Source organism: Centruroides vittatus, unplaced genomic scaffold (assembly GCF_030686945.1).
Source record: "Centruroides vittatus isolate TY-2023 unplaced genomic scaffold, ASM3068694v2 contig_1422, whole genome shotgun sequence".
Classification (NCBI taxonomy): domain Eukaryota; kingdom Metazoa; phylum Arthropoda; class Arachnida; order Scorpiones; family Buthidae; genus Centruroides; species Centruroides vittatus.
The window spans coordinates 130,357-144,880 of NW_027120892.1; the positions used below are offsets into that span (position 1 = coordinate 130,357).

The 14,524-nt window shown below is 24.9% G+C and overlaps 2 protein-coding genes across 7 annotated transcripts in view; one reads left to right on the plus strand and one right to left on the minus strand.

Moving 5' to 3' along the window:
- Max (MYC associated factor X) overlaps positions 1-3,504 on the minus strand; it is a 94,042-nt gene extending 90,538 nt beyond the window's left edge. For all 5 annotated transcript variants that reach the window (XM_067262221.1, XM_067262218.1, XM_067262220.1 and 2 more), the window contains exons 1-2: positions 3,404-3,504; positions 3,231-3,305 (exon numbers count right to left, since the gene is read on the minus strand). In XM_067262221.1, the coding sequence (XP_067118322.1) occupies positions 3,231-3,305; positions 3,404-3,442 (114 nt within the window). In that variant the 5' untranslated portion in view covers positions 3,443-3,504. The remainder of the gene's footprint in view (positions 1-3,230; positions 3,306-3,403) is intronic.
- A 5,228-nt stretch (positions 3,505-8,732) lies between these two features.
- Positions 8,733-14,524, plus strand: part of LOC136968247 (REST corepressor 3-like) — a 94,366-nt gene continuing 88,574 nt past the window's right edge. Inside the window, exons 1-2 of one of the 2 annotated variants that reach the window (XM_067262230.1) lie at positions 8,734-8,982; positions 9,108-9,633. In XM_067262230.1, coding sequence (XP_067118331.1) covers positions 9,516-9,633 — 118 coding nt within the window. In that variant the 5' untranslated portion in view covers positions 8,734-8,982; positions 9,108-9,515. Of the gene's footprint in view, positions 8,983-9,107; positions 9,634-14,524 lie in introns of both variants that reach the window. The other variant, XM_067262232.1, reaches the window with a different exon arrangement.

Consider the following 14,524-nt stretch of genomic DNA (forward strand, 5'->3'; position numbering starts at 1 on the left):
ATTGAATGCTTTTAATGTTTTATTTTACAGCTTTCTGACAAATTTATATATACTTCTTATAACAATTTTTTTTCATATTTTTTATATCAAGTATAAAATTTTGTAGAAAATTTCTTATAGATTGTATTAATTTAAAAATATATATGATGATTTCATTCTATAAAAATGATATTTCTAGAAATATGTAAAATTATACATAAAAAATTCAAATTTTATTTGCAAATTATAGAAATATACAGTTATTTGTATGTAGTCAATGTAAGTGCCAGAACTTTCATCGAATTCATATATAAGTTTCTAATTGATTGCTTAACTTTAGTAATGTATTTTTATCATCAATTTTATCAATTTAAAATTATTATTTTTGATAGTAATAAGTTATTTAATGTTTATGTTAAAAGAAAATTAATTATAAATTAGATCTTATAATATTACTTAAACACATAATTAACTGACTTAATATCAAACAAATATTTTAAAAATTTTTCTAAAAGTATCTAAATTTAAAAAAGTGCATTAAAAATTGATGAAATTTTTGAATTTGAAATAAAGTTTTCCAAAACTGAATTTCATTCTGTAACACTACAATTTAAAAAAGTATTAAAAAATTCATTTATTTATTTAACTCTTGTTAAAATATTTAAAATTCACTTTTAAAATTTTTTATTTTTTGGAATTTAGTAAAAGAAAAGCTATATTAAAAAAAAAATTAATTTTCAACGGAATCTAAAAAAATTATATTCTTTTACTGTTTTAAAAGTATGTTGAAAAAGTTTAAAAAATATATAGTTTTTACACTTTTTATAATTTATTTTTTATACACACAATTTTATATATTCATGTATTCTTTTATGTTTTATGAAACTAGATATCTACTTACATATGATATTCACGACATTTTTTATATAAATATTTATGTATTTAACAATTATAAAAATATTAGGGAACAGTTTGTTTTGTAAATTGAACTTTATGATGATAATTACTTTAAAATCTTTATTTTTCCAGATAATTATATATTCTTAAAAGATGAGGGCATAAAATGATCTACTGATATATCAGCATTTTATAAGATAAAATTGTAGCGAACCAATTCAATACCTTGTTATAGATTTTTGGGAAAATTATTGACTCTATCTTTCCTATAAATATCCATTTATATAATGAAACAACATTAATTTCATATCAATTAGCATATGTCTATTGATCCTATTTAATTTAATTGTTACATTATTAATAAACTCTAAAAACTATTTGCTTAGTTTTTTTTCCTTTACTACATACTAAATTTTTATTTAACATCTATTAAAATTAACTTTTTGTATATTCAAAACAGATCTTAAATTCAATTCAATAATTTATTTTTACTCTGTTATCCAAATACTTTTAGAAAAGGACTTTTTAAAGTTCTGTATTTTGTAATAGTCATTATTATTTCCATAAATTTTTCACTTGAAAATTCTCTTAATTATATATATATTATACCAGAATTAAAGTATTAGACTGTTATTCTCAATTTCATACATTTATGCAATAAAAATGTTATAAAATTATTAGTAAAATATTTCAAGTTGAAGACTAAATATAAAAACATTTTTATATCTTATCAGCGTCAAAAAAATTATTTATTTTATTTCATTTATTTATTTATTTACCAAACTGACCTAACGGAAATCCCAATTCCAGATCTCAGGATACATAATAAAACTACAAAAACTTTAACATGATACAAAAATTATAGTAAAAATTAAATATCAACATTGAAATTTGGGTTAATGTAACCCTTGGTGCCAAGATGGCAGCTTGTCTCTGATTCCAGCAAGGAAACAGTGGGGACACACGTTCTAACCTAACCTAACCTAACCTATTCTAATAAATTACCATAATTATTAGCAGCCAAATTATTAGAATAGGTTAGGTTAGGTTAGGTTAGGTTAGAACGTGCATCCCACTGTTTCCTTGCTAAGAATCAGAGAAGAGCCGCCATCTTGGCACCAAGGGTTACATTAACCGAAATGGGTATGCAAATCCACATTTTTTATATATATTAAAATAATAATAAAACATAAAAGAAATTTTATGTTTTAAACTTAAATAAACTATTAAACTTAAATAAATGCTAAAAATAAAAACTGATATTTTCTAAGCAAAATTTCAATTAAAAAAAATATATCATCTCATTAAATCTTGAAATTAAATACATAAAATAATAAAAGCATGTTAATTTATAATTTGCAATAAAACTAAAATACTAACTTTTAACAAGAAAATTATTGTAGACCATCTTTCGAAATTTTATACGAAACTTTAATAAAATAATTATTAAAATTTAAAAACTTAATAATTTTATATAAATTTGTCAATATGAATTATGATTAATAAATACAGTAGTTACTAAGTTCTTTAAAATGATATTTGGCCTTTAGCTATACAAAATATATATATATATATATTTAAACAATTTAACTCCAGCTGATTTTTGACTCACTGAACTAAAAATGACTCATTTCTTACTTAACTCTTACAGACGGTATTTAAAAAAAAATAAAATAAAATTAGAATTACATCCAATTTTCAGAATATATAGATCTATTCTTTGAAAAACGATATACGATATTTTTTACACATAAGTGATTCATTCAGACTGTAAATATTAAATTTATTTCAATTTCAAAATGATTAATAATTAGAAATTAAAGCATTTTGAGATGCGAGTATACAACTTTTAGTCACGTTATACACACACGTACATAGAAAAAAACGTTGAAATCAAATTTTTAATAGGAAATTTATTGAAAAAATAACGAAGAAACGTAATAAAATTAACACAATCATAATAAGAATAATAATAAAAACCCGAGAACAACTTTAAATACCAGAACCGTAGAATCACATGTTATCAGCGTAGCTCCGTACGATCGAATGATCTATAAATATTTACTCGTGTCACGTTTTCGGGCATATTTACTTCTTTTATAAGATTTTTGTTTAATATGTACGAAATTATTTTTTTTTTTTCTGTGTAATGTCTTGTGACAATTTCGATTGCAACTCGCGTGGTCAGTGAGCGTGATCAGCAGTGATTCCAAAATGTCATTCACGATGAGAGTCACATGACTGGGTGGAATCATCAACATTTACCACATCCACGTGAAAAACATGTGACGTATCACTATCCGAATAATCAAATCGGCAAAAAATTGAGAAAAGAAAAAAAAATTAAGACTCACTTGACTTTGAAAGTGTCCGCCGCCGTGTTTAAGTGAATTGGCTGATGTGGATGAAGGTAAACTCAATTCTTCTTCCTGTTTTTTTAAAATAGGAATAAATCGTCGCAGATTATGTGCATATGTTTTATACGTAAAATTATTTAAAATCATTAAATGTGACGAGAATTACTCACATCACTTTCTATGTCAACATCCCTGTCTTCATCACTCATTTTCCACCTGCGCCTGATTGAAGGCGGAAATCGCGACTGAGTTCTAGTGCCACGTTCGTGACGTCATTATGTAAACATTTAGAAAAATGTTCAAATAAAATGTTATTTATTAGTTATTAAAATTTAAAAATTAATATTCCGTAAAAAAATTTTATCCTTATTAAAACGATTACGTTAATTTAAAAATCTGAAAGTTTATATTATAAATGAACCTAACCCGAGTACTGCTATAGGATTATCGATTCGATTATTAATTTGTATTAAATACTAACGAGATTAATATAATACTTTAAAAAATAAATAATTATAAGTATTAAATGTATTTTTTCGCTGGGAAAATATTTATTGCATCTGTTTATTTGTTGAAAATAATAGATTGGTTAAATCGATTTTGTAAAATTATCGATCGATTTAAATTGTGTACAGGTTAAAACTCGTACGCTTTATTATATAAATATATTGAAATAAATATCATTAACAATAATTTTATTAAAGAATATCTTATAATTTTCTTAATACAGTCGATTCAAATAATAAATTTATATCCCATTCGAATTGATTTTATCTTATAATCAATTTTTATTGGAAAATAATGTATATAAAAAATTTGTAATTATAATCTAATAATGTAATTAATAATTTATTTATTTAATTTTTATTTGATGCAACATTAATTATGTTAAATTAATTGGTAGGCATATTGCAAATGATCGCTGTATTTTATCGGAATCAAGGTTATTTTTTATTTTGAACTAATTTTTCCGGCTTTGTGGAATAAGAGCGTTTTTTTTTTTTTTTTTTTTCATGACCATCGTGGCTTGGCCGGGCCCACAATGGAGAATGGCTGGTGAAAGACAGAACCCGATGTATCTACATGAAAAATTTTGAGAACTCGAACTCGATTCTCTTACAGCGGCAAACTAGCGCCTTTATTTCTTTGCCATCCGTCAGTCAATCAAAATTATGATTATTATTATTATTATAAAATCACTTTACTGATTAAACATAAATGTATATTTTGGATATTAAAATCTTTTAGTTATTAAATTATTTTTTAAAATGTTTTCTTGATGATCGGACACATCATGTTGTCATCAGAATAAAATTTAAATTTTAAATGAAATTTCTAAAATGAGATCTTTTTTAAAACGTGATGCAAATAGAAAATATATTTAAACGGAAAATAAACATATAAATATATATAGATACATTTCATTTAAAAAATTTAATTTGTTTTTCCTTGAATAAATTGATTAAGTATACAATTTTAATAACGTTACAATTTATTTATATCGAAAAAATAAGATTTGAAAGCGAAAAATGATCTTGAATAATTTTATGTGATATCTAAAATCAATCTTCAAATGAATAAATGAATACAAATGTAATTTAATGAAATTTTAAAATTTTTAAATGGTTTTAACCTTTAAAAATTCAAACCGGCTTTTACATTTTAATATTTTACATTTATACAGTATTTTCATAAAATGAAATATTCATTAATCAACAACATGCCCGTTCATTTGATTAAAATAGTGGGCATTTTTATTTTTACTTTTCTCTTTTACAGCAATCAAATTTTAAATGATGTTAAACTGAGGTAAAAAATATGTATTAGCTCAAAAAAACTATAAACTCTATTAATTAGTAAATTTATTATTATTATTTTAAATTTATAAAAAAAACTTTTCAAAAATTTATATATATTATCGACGAAAAAGCGCAGAATGTGCACAGGCGGAAATCAAATGAATTCTACGATAGGAACTCTGGTTTTTGTGCTATTTGAAGACTATTATTTTCTTTTGATTTTTATATTAGTACATAATAAATTATCAGTAAAATTAAAAATTTATATATTTTTTGGATATTCCTTCTTTGGGCATTTTGTAATCATTGATATAAATTATTGTATGAATACAATTACTTCATAAAATATTTCGCTTTTAACTTTTGCCGTTATCTGTTTATCATCTTGTTAATAAATAAATCATAATCCCAGAACTTTAATTTGCTTCACATGAATGTATAATTTATTCTTAAAAAATATCATTTTTATGAACGAAAAATAATTTCATTGAGCTGCAATTTTCAAAAATTGTAGACCTATAAATTCTCACTGGTGTCCGCCTCTCTGTCTGTCCTTCCTTAATCTCGAGATCGAAGTTATATAGATGAAATCCGATACCAGATATGAAAACCCTAGGAGCAGGAGGACTCGATTAACAATATACAAACTTCTGAAGCAAACCAAAGTCACGTTATTTCAATTCAAAAATTTTCCCGTGAAAGGAGTTAGTTAGATGACCGGCACGACTCTATTGCTAACAAGAAAAGTATGATATACAGGAGCAAGACACTACTAAAATTGAGAGCATTGTGACGAAATATCGCAACCCGGCAATAATTGCTCGTAATATAAGAATATTTAAGTTTTTTTATAATTAAAAAAGTTTATATTAAATTATTTACATACAAATAATACTGAACCCAAATAGCGGTTTAATTATTTTCCATTGATTAGTAAATTAAAAATGTGTATATATTCCCATTCAAAATTACTATGGACGATTATTTTTCAACAAAAGATTCTCAAAAAATACTGTTTATAAAATAAAATTTTATTAAATCACAAGAATATTTATTAATTTAATTCATAAACAAATACATATTTAATACAAAGCAGATTTTTTATTAAAAATTTAATATTAATACGATTTAAAAATTACAACAGAAAAAATAATTAAAATATGAAAGAATAACATAAATTATTTTAAAATAGAAAACATAATTAAATTAACAATAACTGACTTGATAAGAAAATAATAATAATAAATTATAAATAAATAAGAATTTCAATTTTCCATTTAAAAGTTGTATTTTATAAATAAACAGTATTAAATTATATTAATATAATTATAAAGTAGTTAATAAAATTTTTATAATAAAAAATGTTTAATGATTTTTGCATATATTTAATTAAAATGAAATGCTAATGCAAAATAAAATGATTTAAAATGTTAATTTATTTATAATTTAAAAATATTAAATAAATAGCAACTATAAAATTTATTTTTTAATATGACTTCCCAATTCGCTCAAGTCTTTATTATTTTAAAAATACATTTAAACAATAATAATTATTTAGAATAAAATGCTTTTGTTTTTTAATAGTAACAATTCATTATAATAGATATTGAAAACTTAAAAAATAAAAACAAAAAAATTATTTAATAACAGAATTTCTAAACCTTCTTAAATGTTTTCGATAAATTCATAGTATGTTACATTTTCATTAACAACAATAATAATATAATAATAACATATAACCTATTATTATTATTATATATAATTAATTATATATATATATAATTATATATTATAAATATATTATATATATAATTGTGTAATATATATGTATATGCATATTAATTTTATTTATTTCGATAAGATGTTGTTTAAAATTACAAACAAATATGAAAAATATTAATAATAAAATTTTAATTTCTTGATAATGTTGAAAATTTTTGTTATGAAGAATTTCCATTACCATCTTTCCGATAGTGTAAGGAATGTAATACAGTATAATACCTCAAGATGATGCGTTTCTGATGCGTCCTGTTAACTCTCCCACTTACAGTTTGTGGACCATCCCATCGTGTAAAACTCTATTGTGAATTAAAACAATCTTCTTATGTCCCTTTTATTTTAACGGTGCATTACCTTCACTTCATTGTACTGGTTGTTCCAAAGGGTTTTTCTATTATTCTTACCGTAACCAATATCATAGTTTCCCAAATTTTATAATCTTAACTCAGCACTGTCATGTATACTGGGTGTTTTTCCAACAGTATGTACAATACCATGCTGTCATGTTTGCAGTAAGTTCAAAACTTTTTACATCTATGTTGTTTGTTTTTCCATTTTGTAAATCATTTCCAATTTAATCATTATTTTAGCTTATACCTGTTAATCAATAATCGCCATCCATATTTTATCTAATGTCACAACTCCTGCATTTCTCATAATCCATGAAAGTTTCCTAATGATCTTTTACAATTTTGTCACATTACAATAAATTTATGCTAACTTGTATACATTATGCTAACCTGTATGTAATTTTCCCTATATAGTTGTAACACAAGAGTTGAAAAGAGACATAATTGTCCGAAATGCATACTCAAAGAAATAAAAAGTTTTTCTAAAGCTTGTATTCCTTTTTATCGATGGTATAATAAGTCTAGCGAAAAAGAAAAGCCACTTTAGCGCTCGTATAATTGAATACAAGACTAGACAAGAAGCGTATCGCATAAAGTACAATACATGTTTGCATGTTATTGACAATTATTTAATTTAGGATGTTTGAAGTAAAAAAAATTTTTTTTTCACATAATTTACTTTTGAGTTATTGGTTATAATAAATCATTCATTATTGTTTTGTCCATCAAATATTTTTTCTTTCTATTAATTAAAGATAAAACGATTTTTAGAATTAATTTATAAAATTAAATGAGCGTTATTGCATCAATTCATACAAAGAAATTGCTTCATTGTTTAAAGAAGGCAAATATGGTATTATGCAACACATCTGATTAAATAGTGTAAAATGCAATATAATATTATACCTTAATGGTCACTAATGATCTTTCAGACAGCTTTATTAAGTTATAATTAAATCAGTTACTTAAAATAATAAATTTATGATTTCTAACTATTAATGATCATATATGATAAAATAAATTCTCTTAAAGAATTAATATTATGAAATATTTAAAAATATCACGTATTTATATTTCGGATTAATGAAATTTATCTTGTGTTATAGTTTAAAGGGTGTATTAGAAGTCAATGTATATGTATATTTTTCCTTTGTTATGAAATACATCACCATAATTTCAAAATATTCTATTATTTTAATCTAAACATATATTTGTAATCTACATAACAATATTATCTTTATTACCATTGGTAATCATATTTAAAATATTAATTTTTGACCAATCAAACATCTTCGCTTCAATATTCAGATAAAGAAAGCATTTCATTGGTTGAACTTACCGTATTGATTATTCTTACTCTTTTGTGTCTGATGAAAAACAGATTATATATATAAATATAAATATATACACTTGTATTAATATCTACGGAAGCCTTTGAACAACATATTCAAAAACTCGATAATTTATTTACAAAAAAGCATTTTTGAATCGATTAAATAACTTAAGTTAAAAAGAATTACAAAGAAAAAAATCTATTATTGATGCACGAAACTGTAAAGAGACTGACAAATACTAATGTGCAGTTGGAGCTAGCTTGTGTTATTTCAAAGGCGGACTATTATTGGACGATCCGTGGATTTGCTCTCCTTGTGTCGTTAGTAGAGTTTATGTGTTTAATACGCTCGATAGTAAACCGTTAATTAACGTAGAAGAAAGCGAAAGTAGTCTAGCAGACGAAAACAGAAGAGAAAATGCTTCAAGAGAATGGAAACGTAAACTTCATTTCCCAAACTAGACCAAGGAAATATGCTCTTCTGTGTGGTAGGTATTCTATATATTAATATAAATCTCAAACATTTATCCAACTTGGAAAAAAACATCTTAACAATCTTTAATTATGCAAAAAGTATAAGTAATTAACGTAATCGAATTTTTAATTTTAACAGAAATATTATTTCACCGTAGTTAACATCGACGAGTTATGTATGTCACTTGCGGGCCACCGTACATTTCATCTTTTGTTAAAACGAAAGATTCCTAGATTTAATATAATCAATTTTGCGTTAAGGAACATAAAAATTGTTAAAATATAAAATAAATTATATTAATTTTGTCAAAAACATTGCATAAATTAAGAGAATTAGTTAGAACTCTTTTTTTCTCTAGTGGATTAAGCTTTAGTTTGGAAATGTGAAGCGGTCATCATTTTGCTTCATTCCGCGTTTGGTTGTCGTGCGCCTTTGTGGAAGTGCAGTAATAGTGTCCGTTGTTATTTTTATTTTGCCTATTTGTGAAGAAAGTTTGAAAGGATTTAATCATTCGGAGATTTTTTCATACGAAAAAACTCCGAGGGCATGGTGTTAGCCGAAAGAAGTGCAGCAGAAGACATTCGGAATGGTCGGCGTTCACGCGCATCATCGCCGAACGGACATTTGTCAGACGACAGCAGCGCCACTGATGATTCTGAGCATGGTAATTTTTACGTTTGGTTTTATTTTATTTTTTTTTTTTGGTATTTTTAAAACTCATTCTCAGCTGCGGTCGTTCGTTAAAACATCACCCGAAATATTAAGCGCCTTATTTAAACCGGAATATATATTATTTTGAATTAATTTCCCACATACATTAACAGAGGTTAACGTTATGAGCCAGTTATAATACACGTTACACAAAGTGTAAAATAATAAAGGGCGATAAAATGAATGAAACATTTTAAAAATATAACAAATATTCGTATAATAAATAATACACGCTTCAAATTATACGTGAATAATAATATATATAAATATACATTCAAAGTTGTTAGGGATATTTCCCTAACATCGCCGATATAATGCGTAATTATGAAATTAAGTATTATTAAATTTAATATAAAAATAAATTTAAAAATGTAGTTATATTACTTTAAATTTGCTCAATTTAAGTTAATTTCATTCATAATGAAATAAAAAAAGGTTAATGTAAAAGAATGAAAGTTTTCATTAAAATTTTTGCGAATCAGATGGGAGGAGAAAAATAATTTAAGGATTTATTTTTTTTCAAAAGAAAAATATGAGAAATTGATTTATTATTATTTTATATTTTTCCAAAACATATTATTTAATGAGAATTAATAATTTCATATTCATGTACATGAATCAAATTGTCAATAATTTGAACAAACAGGTTTTTTTTAATGTTTGTCAACTACTGAAATTCTGGCTTCAACTAACAAAAATAAAATTATTATTCTTTAAAAATTACTGCTGCAAATTAAAAAAGTTATACGTAAAAGATACATGCAAATTTCAAAGAAAATTAAACTGATTTTCAATATTTTCTAGATCTTGGAGTGTATAAAGAATGGTTTATTTGTGAGAGTTTTTGTTCTTTTTGCTGATTTCAAAAATGAGAATAAATATGATCAGTTTACAATGTGTACAATATAATGAATGTTATAAGCGTCCCAAGTACCCGATGTATTAATAATCATCCAACCGTTCGGTCGAATTAATCAATTCGGTTAATTCGGCTGATGGTCGGATATTTATAATAAATGTTTTCGGAATACACAAATGATTCTTTATTAACATATAATGATTACGGTATTTTTAATTGATGACTTTATAAAGCATTTTAAAGTTATCAATTATATTACTGATAAAAATTTTCACTATTACTTCCAAATATATTTATTTAATGACAAATTCTGTTAAATTGTATTGGATTGGTGGTATTCAAACTGCAGAATCCTAGGATTTCAAAAATAATATTTGCAAAGATATAAGAAAATTTTTTGCTATTTTTGTTAAAAATATTGAAAAACATTTCTGAACTTTATCTTTTCTGAAACTACAAGAAGCTTTATTAGAAAATAAAAAGTGTTGAAATATTTCTTTAAAGTTTACTACTTAGAGTTTTGCAAAAAATAATACTCAAGCCTGAGAGTTTTATAGATGTTAAAAGTTTGAAGATTATTGATTTAGGTATTATATTTTGATTAAGTATTTCATATTTGATTGTACAATTTTACAATCAGCGTAATTTGTATAATCAAATTAAACTGTATAGTAAGAAAAAATTGAATATCTGATTAAATAAAAATTTTATTATAAAATGCAATAATATTTTCAGTAAAATTTTTTAGTTCAATGATATATGTATTCAGGTTGAATTTAACAGATATTTCATTTTTTTTGGCTATTGGAAATATCTATGTATTTTGGCTTAACTGTTTTTCAAAGATTAACCAAAAATATTCCTCCCTTCTCTGAAATAAATAAATATTTCTGATAACAACTGTGATTTGAAATAATTTTAAAAAATTGAAATAGCAACCAAAAATAAATAATATTCTTAAACATAATATGCAATATATTGTACATTATGTTTAAAGATCTTAATGTATTATTTTAATACCAAAAAATTGATTTATTTCTTACAAAATTAACAACACATCTGTCTATCGGCATTACAATTCAAAAAATGGAATATATTTCATTTTTTCAAATAGTGGCATTCTGTTCTCTTGAATGATAATACAGTAGAGCATCAATTGGGGACTGAGGTTGGTCAGATAACTGAAAAAACAGATAACCGAAAAGTATGAAAAAATACATTATTAGTATAGTGTATTAGTATATTAGTATATCCCATGTAATAAGCATATTAGTGTAATAGTTGCATATTAGTTGCATATTAGCAACTATTAACCTACTTTGCATTGAATTTTCATCAATGTTAAGCCTAACAAGAATTTTTTTAAAAATAATAATCGTTGTTAAATTATTTCTTTATTTTGCACAAAATAAATACAGAAATAAAGAAAAAATAGAATTTAAATACTGGTTTAAATACTGGCCTCCCTTTCATGGTTGAGCCAGTGTTTCCAGCTAAAACACGCAAAAATTTAACAAAAATATTATTAAAGTAGCCAAGACATAGCCAAATAATGTAGCGCCATATCACTAGCGGACATTTGAGTTTGCTGACTAGAACGCGGTCGGTTAACTGATGTGATGGTTGATTGGGGGTTGCATAATCGATGCTCTACTGTATTGCCTGAAGAGGACAATGTTATAACCAGAGGTGGGCAAGCAAGAGTTCAGTGGGAGCAGAAATGTAGGTTTTGCAAAATGAATGGGAGCCGCAGTTCTGTACTGTTGTGGCAGATAGTATGGTAAAGCAGGGAAGGAGAGGGTGTCCCCCATCTGGGTCGAGAACTTGTTTTAAAAGAATAGATTTAAAATGTCAATTTAATTTATTGCACCAACTTGGAAATAAATTACAAAATATTACATATATATAATTACACACTTTCACAAAATTGTGAAAATAAAATTGTAAAAATAATAAAAAGCAGAAATTAATACTTTCAGCAAGAGCCGCTTGTAACTCAAAAAGAGCCGCATGTGACTCTTGGAGCCGCATTTGCCCATGTCTGTTATATACTGTCAAAAGTACTTGTGTAAATAAACCTTTTCCATAATGCCATAATGCCGGTAGACAGTTGCATTGTTAATTTTGAACAATTACTCAGTGAATTTTGAACAATTAACTAGTGTTTTTACAATTTACTATTTATTTCTCTACTATAATTTAATATCATTAGTTAACTACAGTAGAGTCCCATACAGCGTGGGGATTCGTTATGCGTTATAGGGAATCGCGTTATCGAAACCTGCATTATCACACAATTTATGAAAGTTTAAACCTTGGCCTATAAGTTGAAAAAAAAATGTATACCTCTGATCGACAAAATTTGAGGGTTGTTGCCCTTGCTTTATTTGCGCTTTATATGGGACTCTATGTATTACACCTCAAGTTGTTTTTAAAATTTGTTTAATAATTAAATCAAAAAAATTTTAAACTGGAAATCTAAAAGAATAAAATAGTCTCATATGTATTTTTAATAATAATGGACTATACACAATTGCTGTAGAATGTACACACTTTACTTATTTGATAGTTGTTATTGAAACAATTAAATATAGACTACATAGTATGCCAATTAAATAATGAGACTGGAACATTGGTGCATGCTCTTTGGGTAATAAATAAGAAATACTTTCTCTATTGGGACCTCTACAGAGTGTACTTTTCATCCATCAGTCACACAACTCTGAACATGCATTGCTTTTTATTTTATGATTACTTTAATGACTGTATTTCTGTACATCAGGTAGATCAGTATAATATGGAGTAATGGATAGTGATTAAATTTTATTTAAAATTATGTATATATTAACATCATCTCTAAACCAGATTTATAGGTTGTCCATAACTGGTAATGTATCTGCACAGTAAGCAGGAGTTGCAGGTTTGAGTCCCACTCCAGGCTGATTCTTTTCTTCTAGGAATTCTAAATCAAAAAATTAATTTATTATAACTATTAAAATTAATGAGATGGTGGCATAATCTACTTCTAGATGATAAATCACATAGTTTCTAATCATTAACTTAGCCATATAATAGCCTGATAATTTGCTAGATCATTTGGACAAAATTATATGCAGGAAAAGTCCTGCAGAAACTTTGGGATTTGATGAGGAATATGGCACAGGTTTTCTGCTGGCATGATACAGAAAGATCCAGAATTCACTGAGGATGAAGCCAGTTGTTTTGAGGTTAGAAAATTTATTTTCCAAGAGATATTATGCATTTTATTTAAACATTATAAAGAGACTATGAAAATGAATGATTTGTTGATAATGATTAGTTTCTTTCACACAATACTGTGCTATTTGTTACATTAATTTTTCCTCTATTTAAACCACAGTCATTCAACACCTCTCTTATTCACCTAGTTTGGTTCCTGCTGATGTTTATTTTTGTTTGTGTAAATCAAATTTGTCTTGAAAAACAAATGTTTTTATGACATGCTGAGTATCATGAAGGCAATGACCAAGTGATGAAACATCTTGATTGAAGACTTCCACCATTTCTTCAATAGCCTTTGAATGACATCAGCATTGTATAGTGACAACAGGAAATTTTTACAGAAATTATAATTTTTGTTTTGAAAGATAAATGTTTGTGTACAATAACAATTGCATTACTTAATTGATACATTATCTACCAAATGTTATTGAAATATTTTAATATATACTTACAAATCTTGTTTTGGGAATATTAGTTGCTTTTGCATGTATTTAAAGTTTTTATACAATTAATCTGAATGTGATAATGGTATTTTTGAAAATATCTTTATTAATTTTTATTAAAGTTTTGTTTGTAAATATCAGTAAATTGTTTGTTTAAAATATGAGTGCACCTGCTTAAATAACTTTTTCCACAAGTGATTATATAATGGTAAATAACGATTTAGCATTATATAATCATTACCATAATGATTTAGCATTATGGTAATGATTATATACTAATT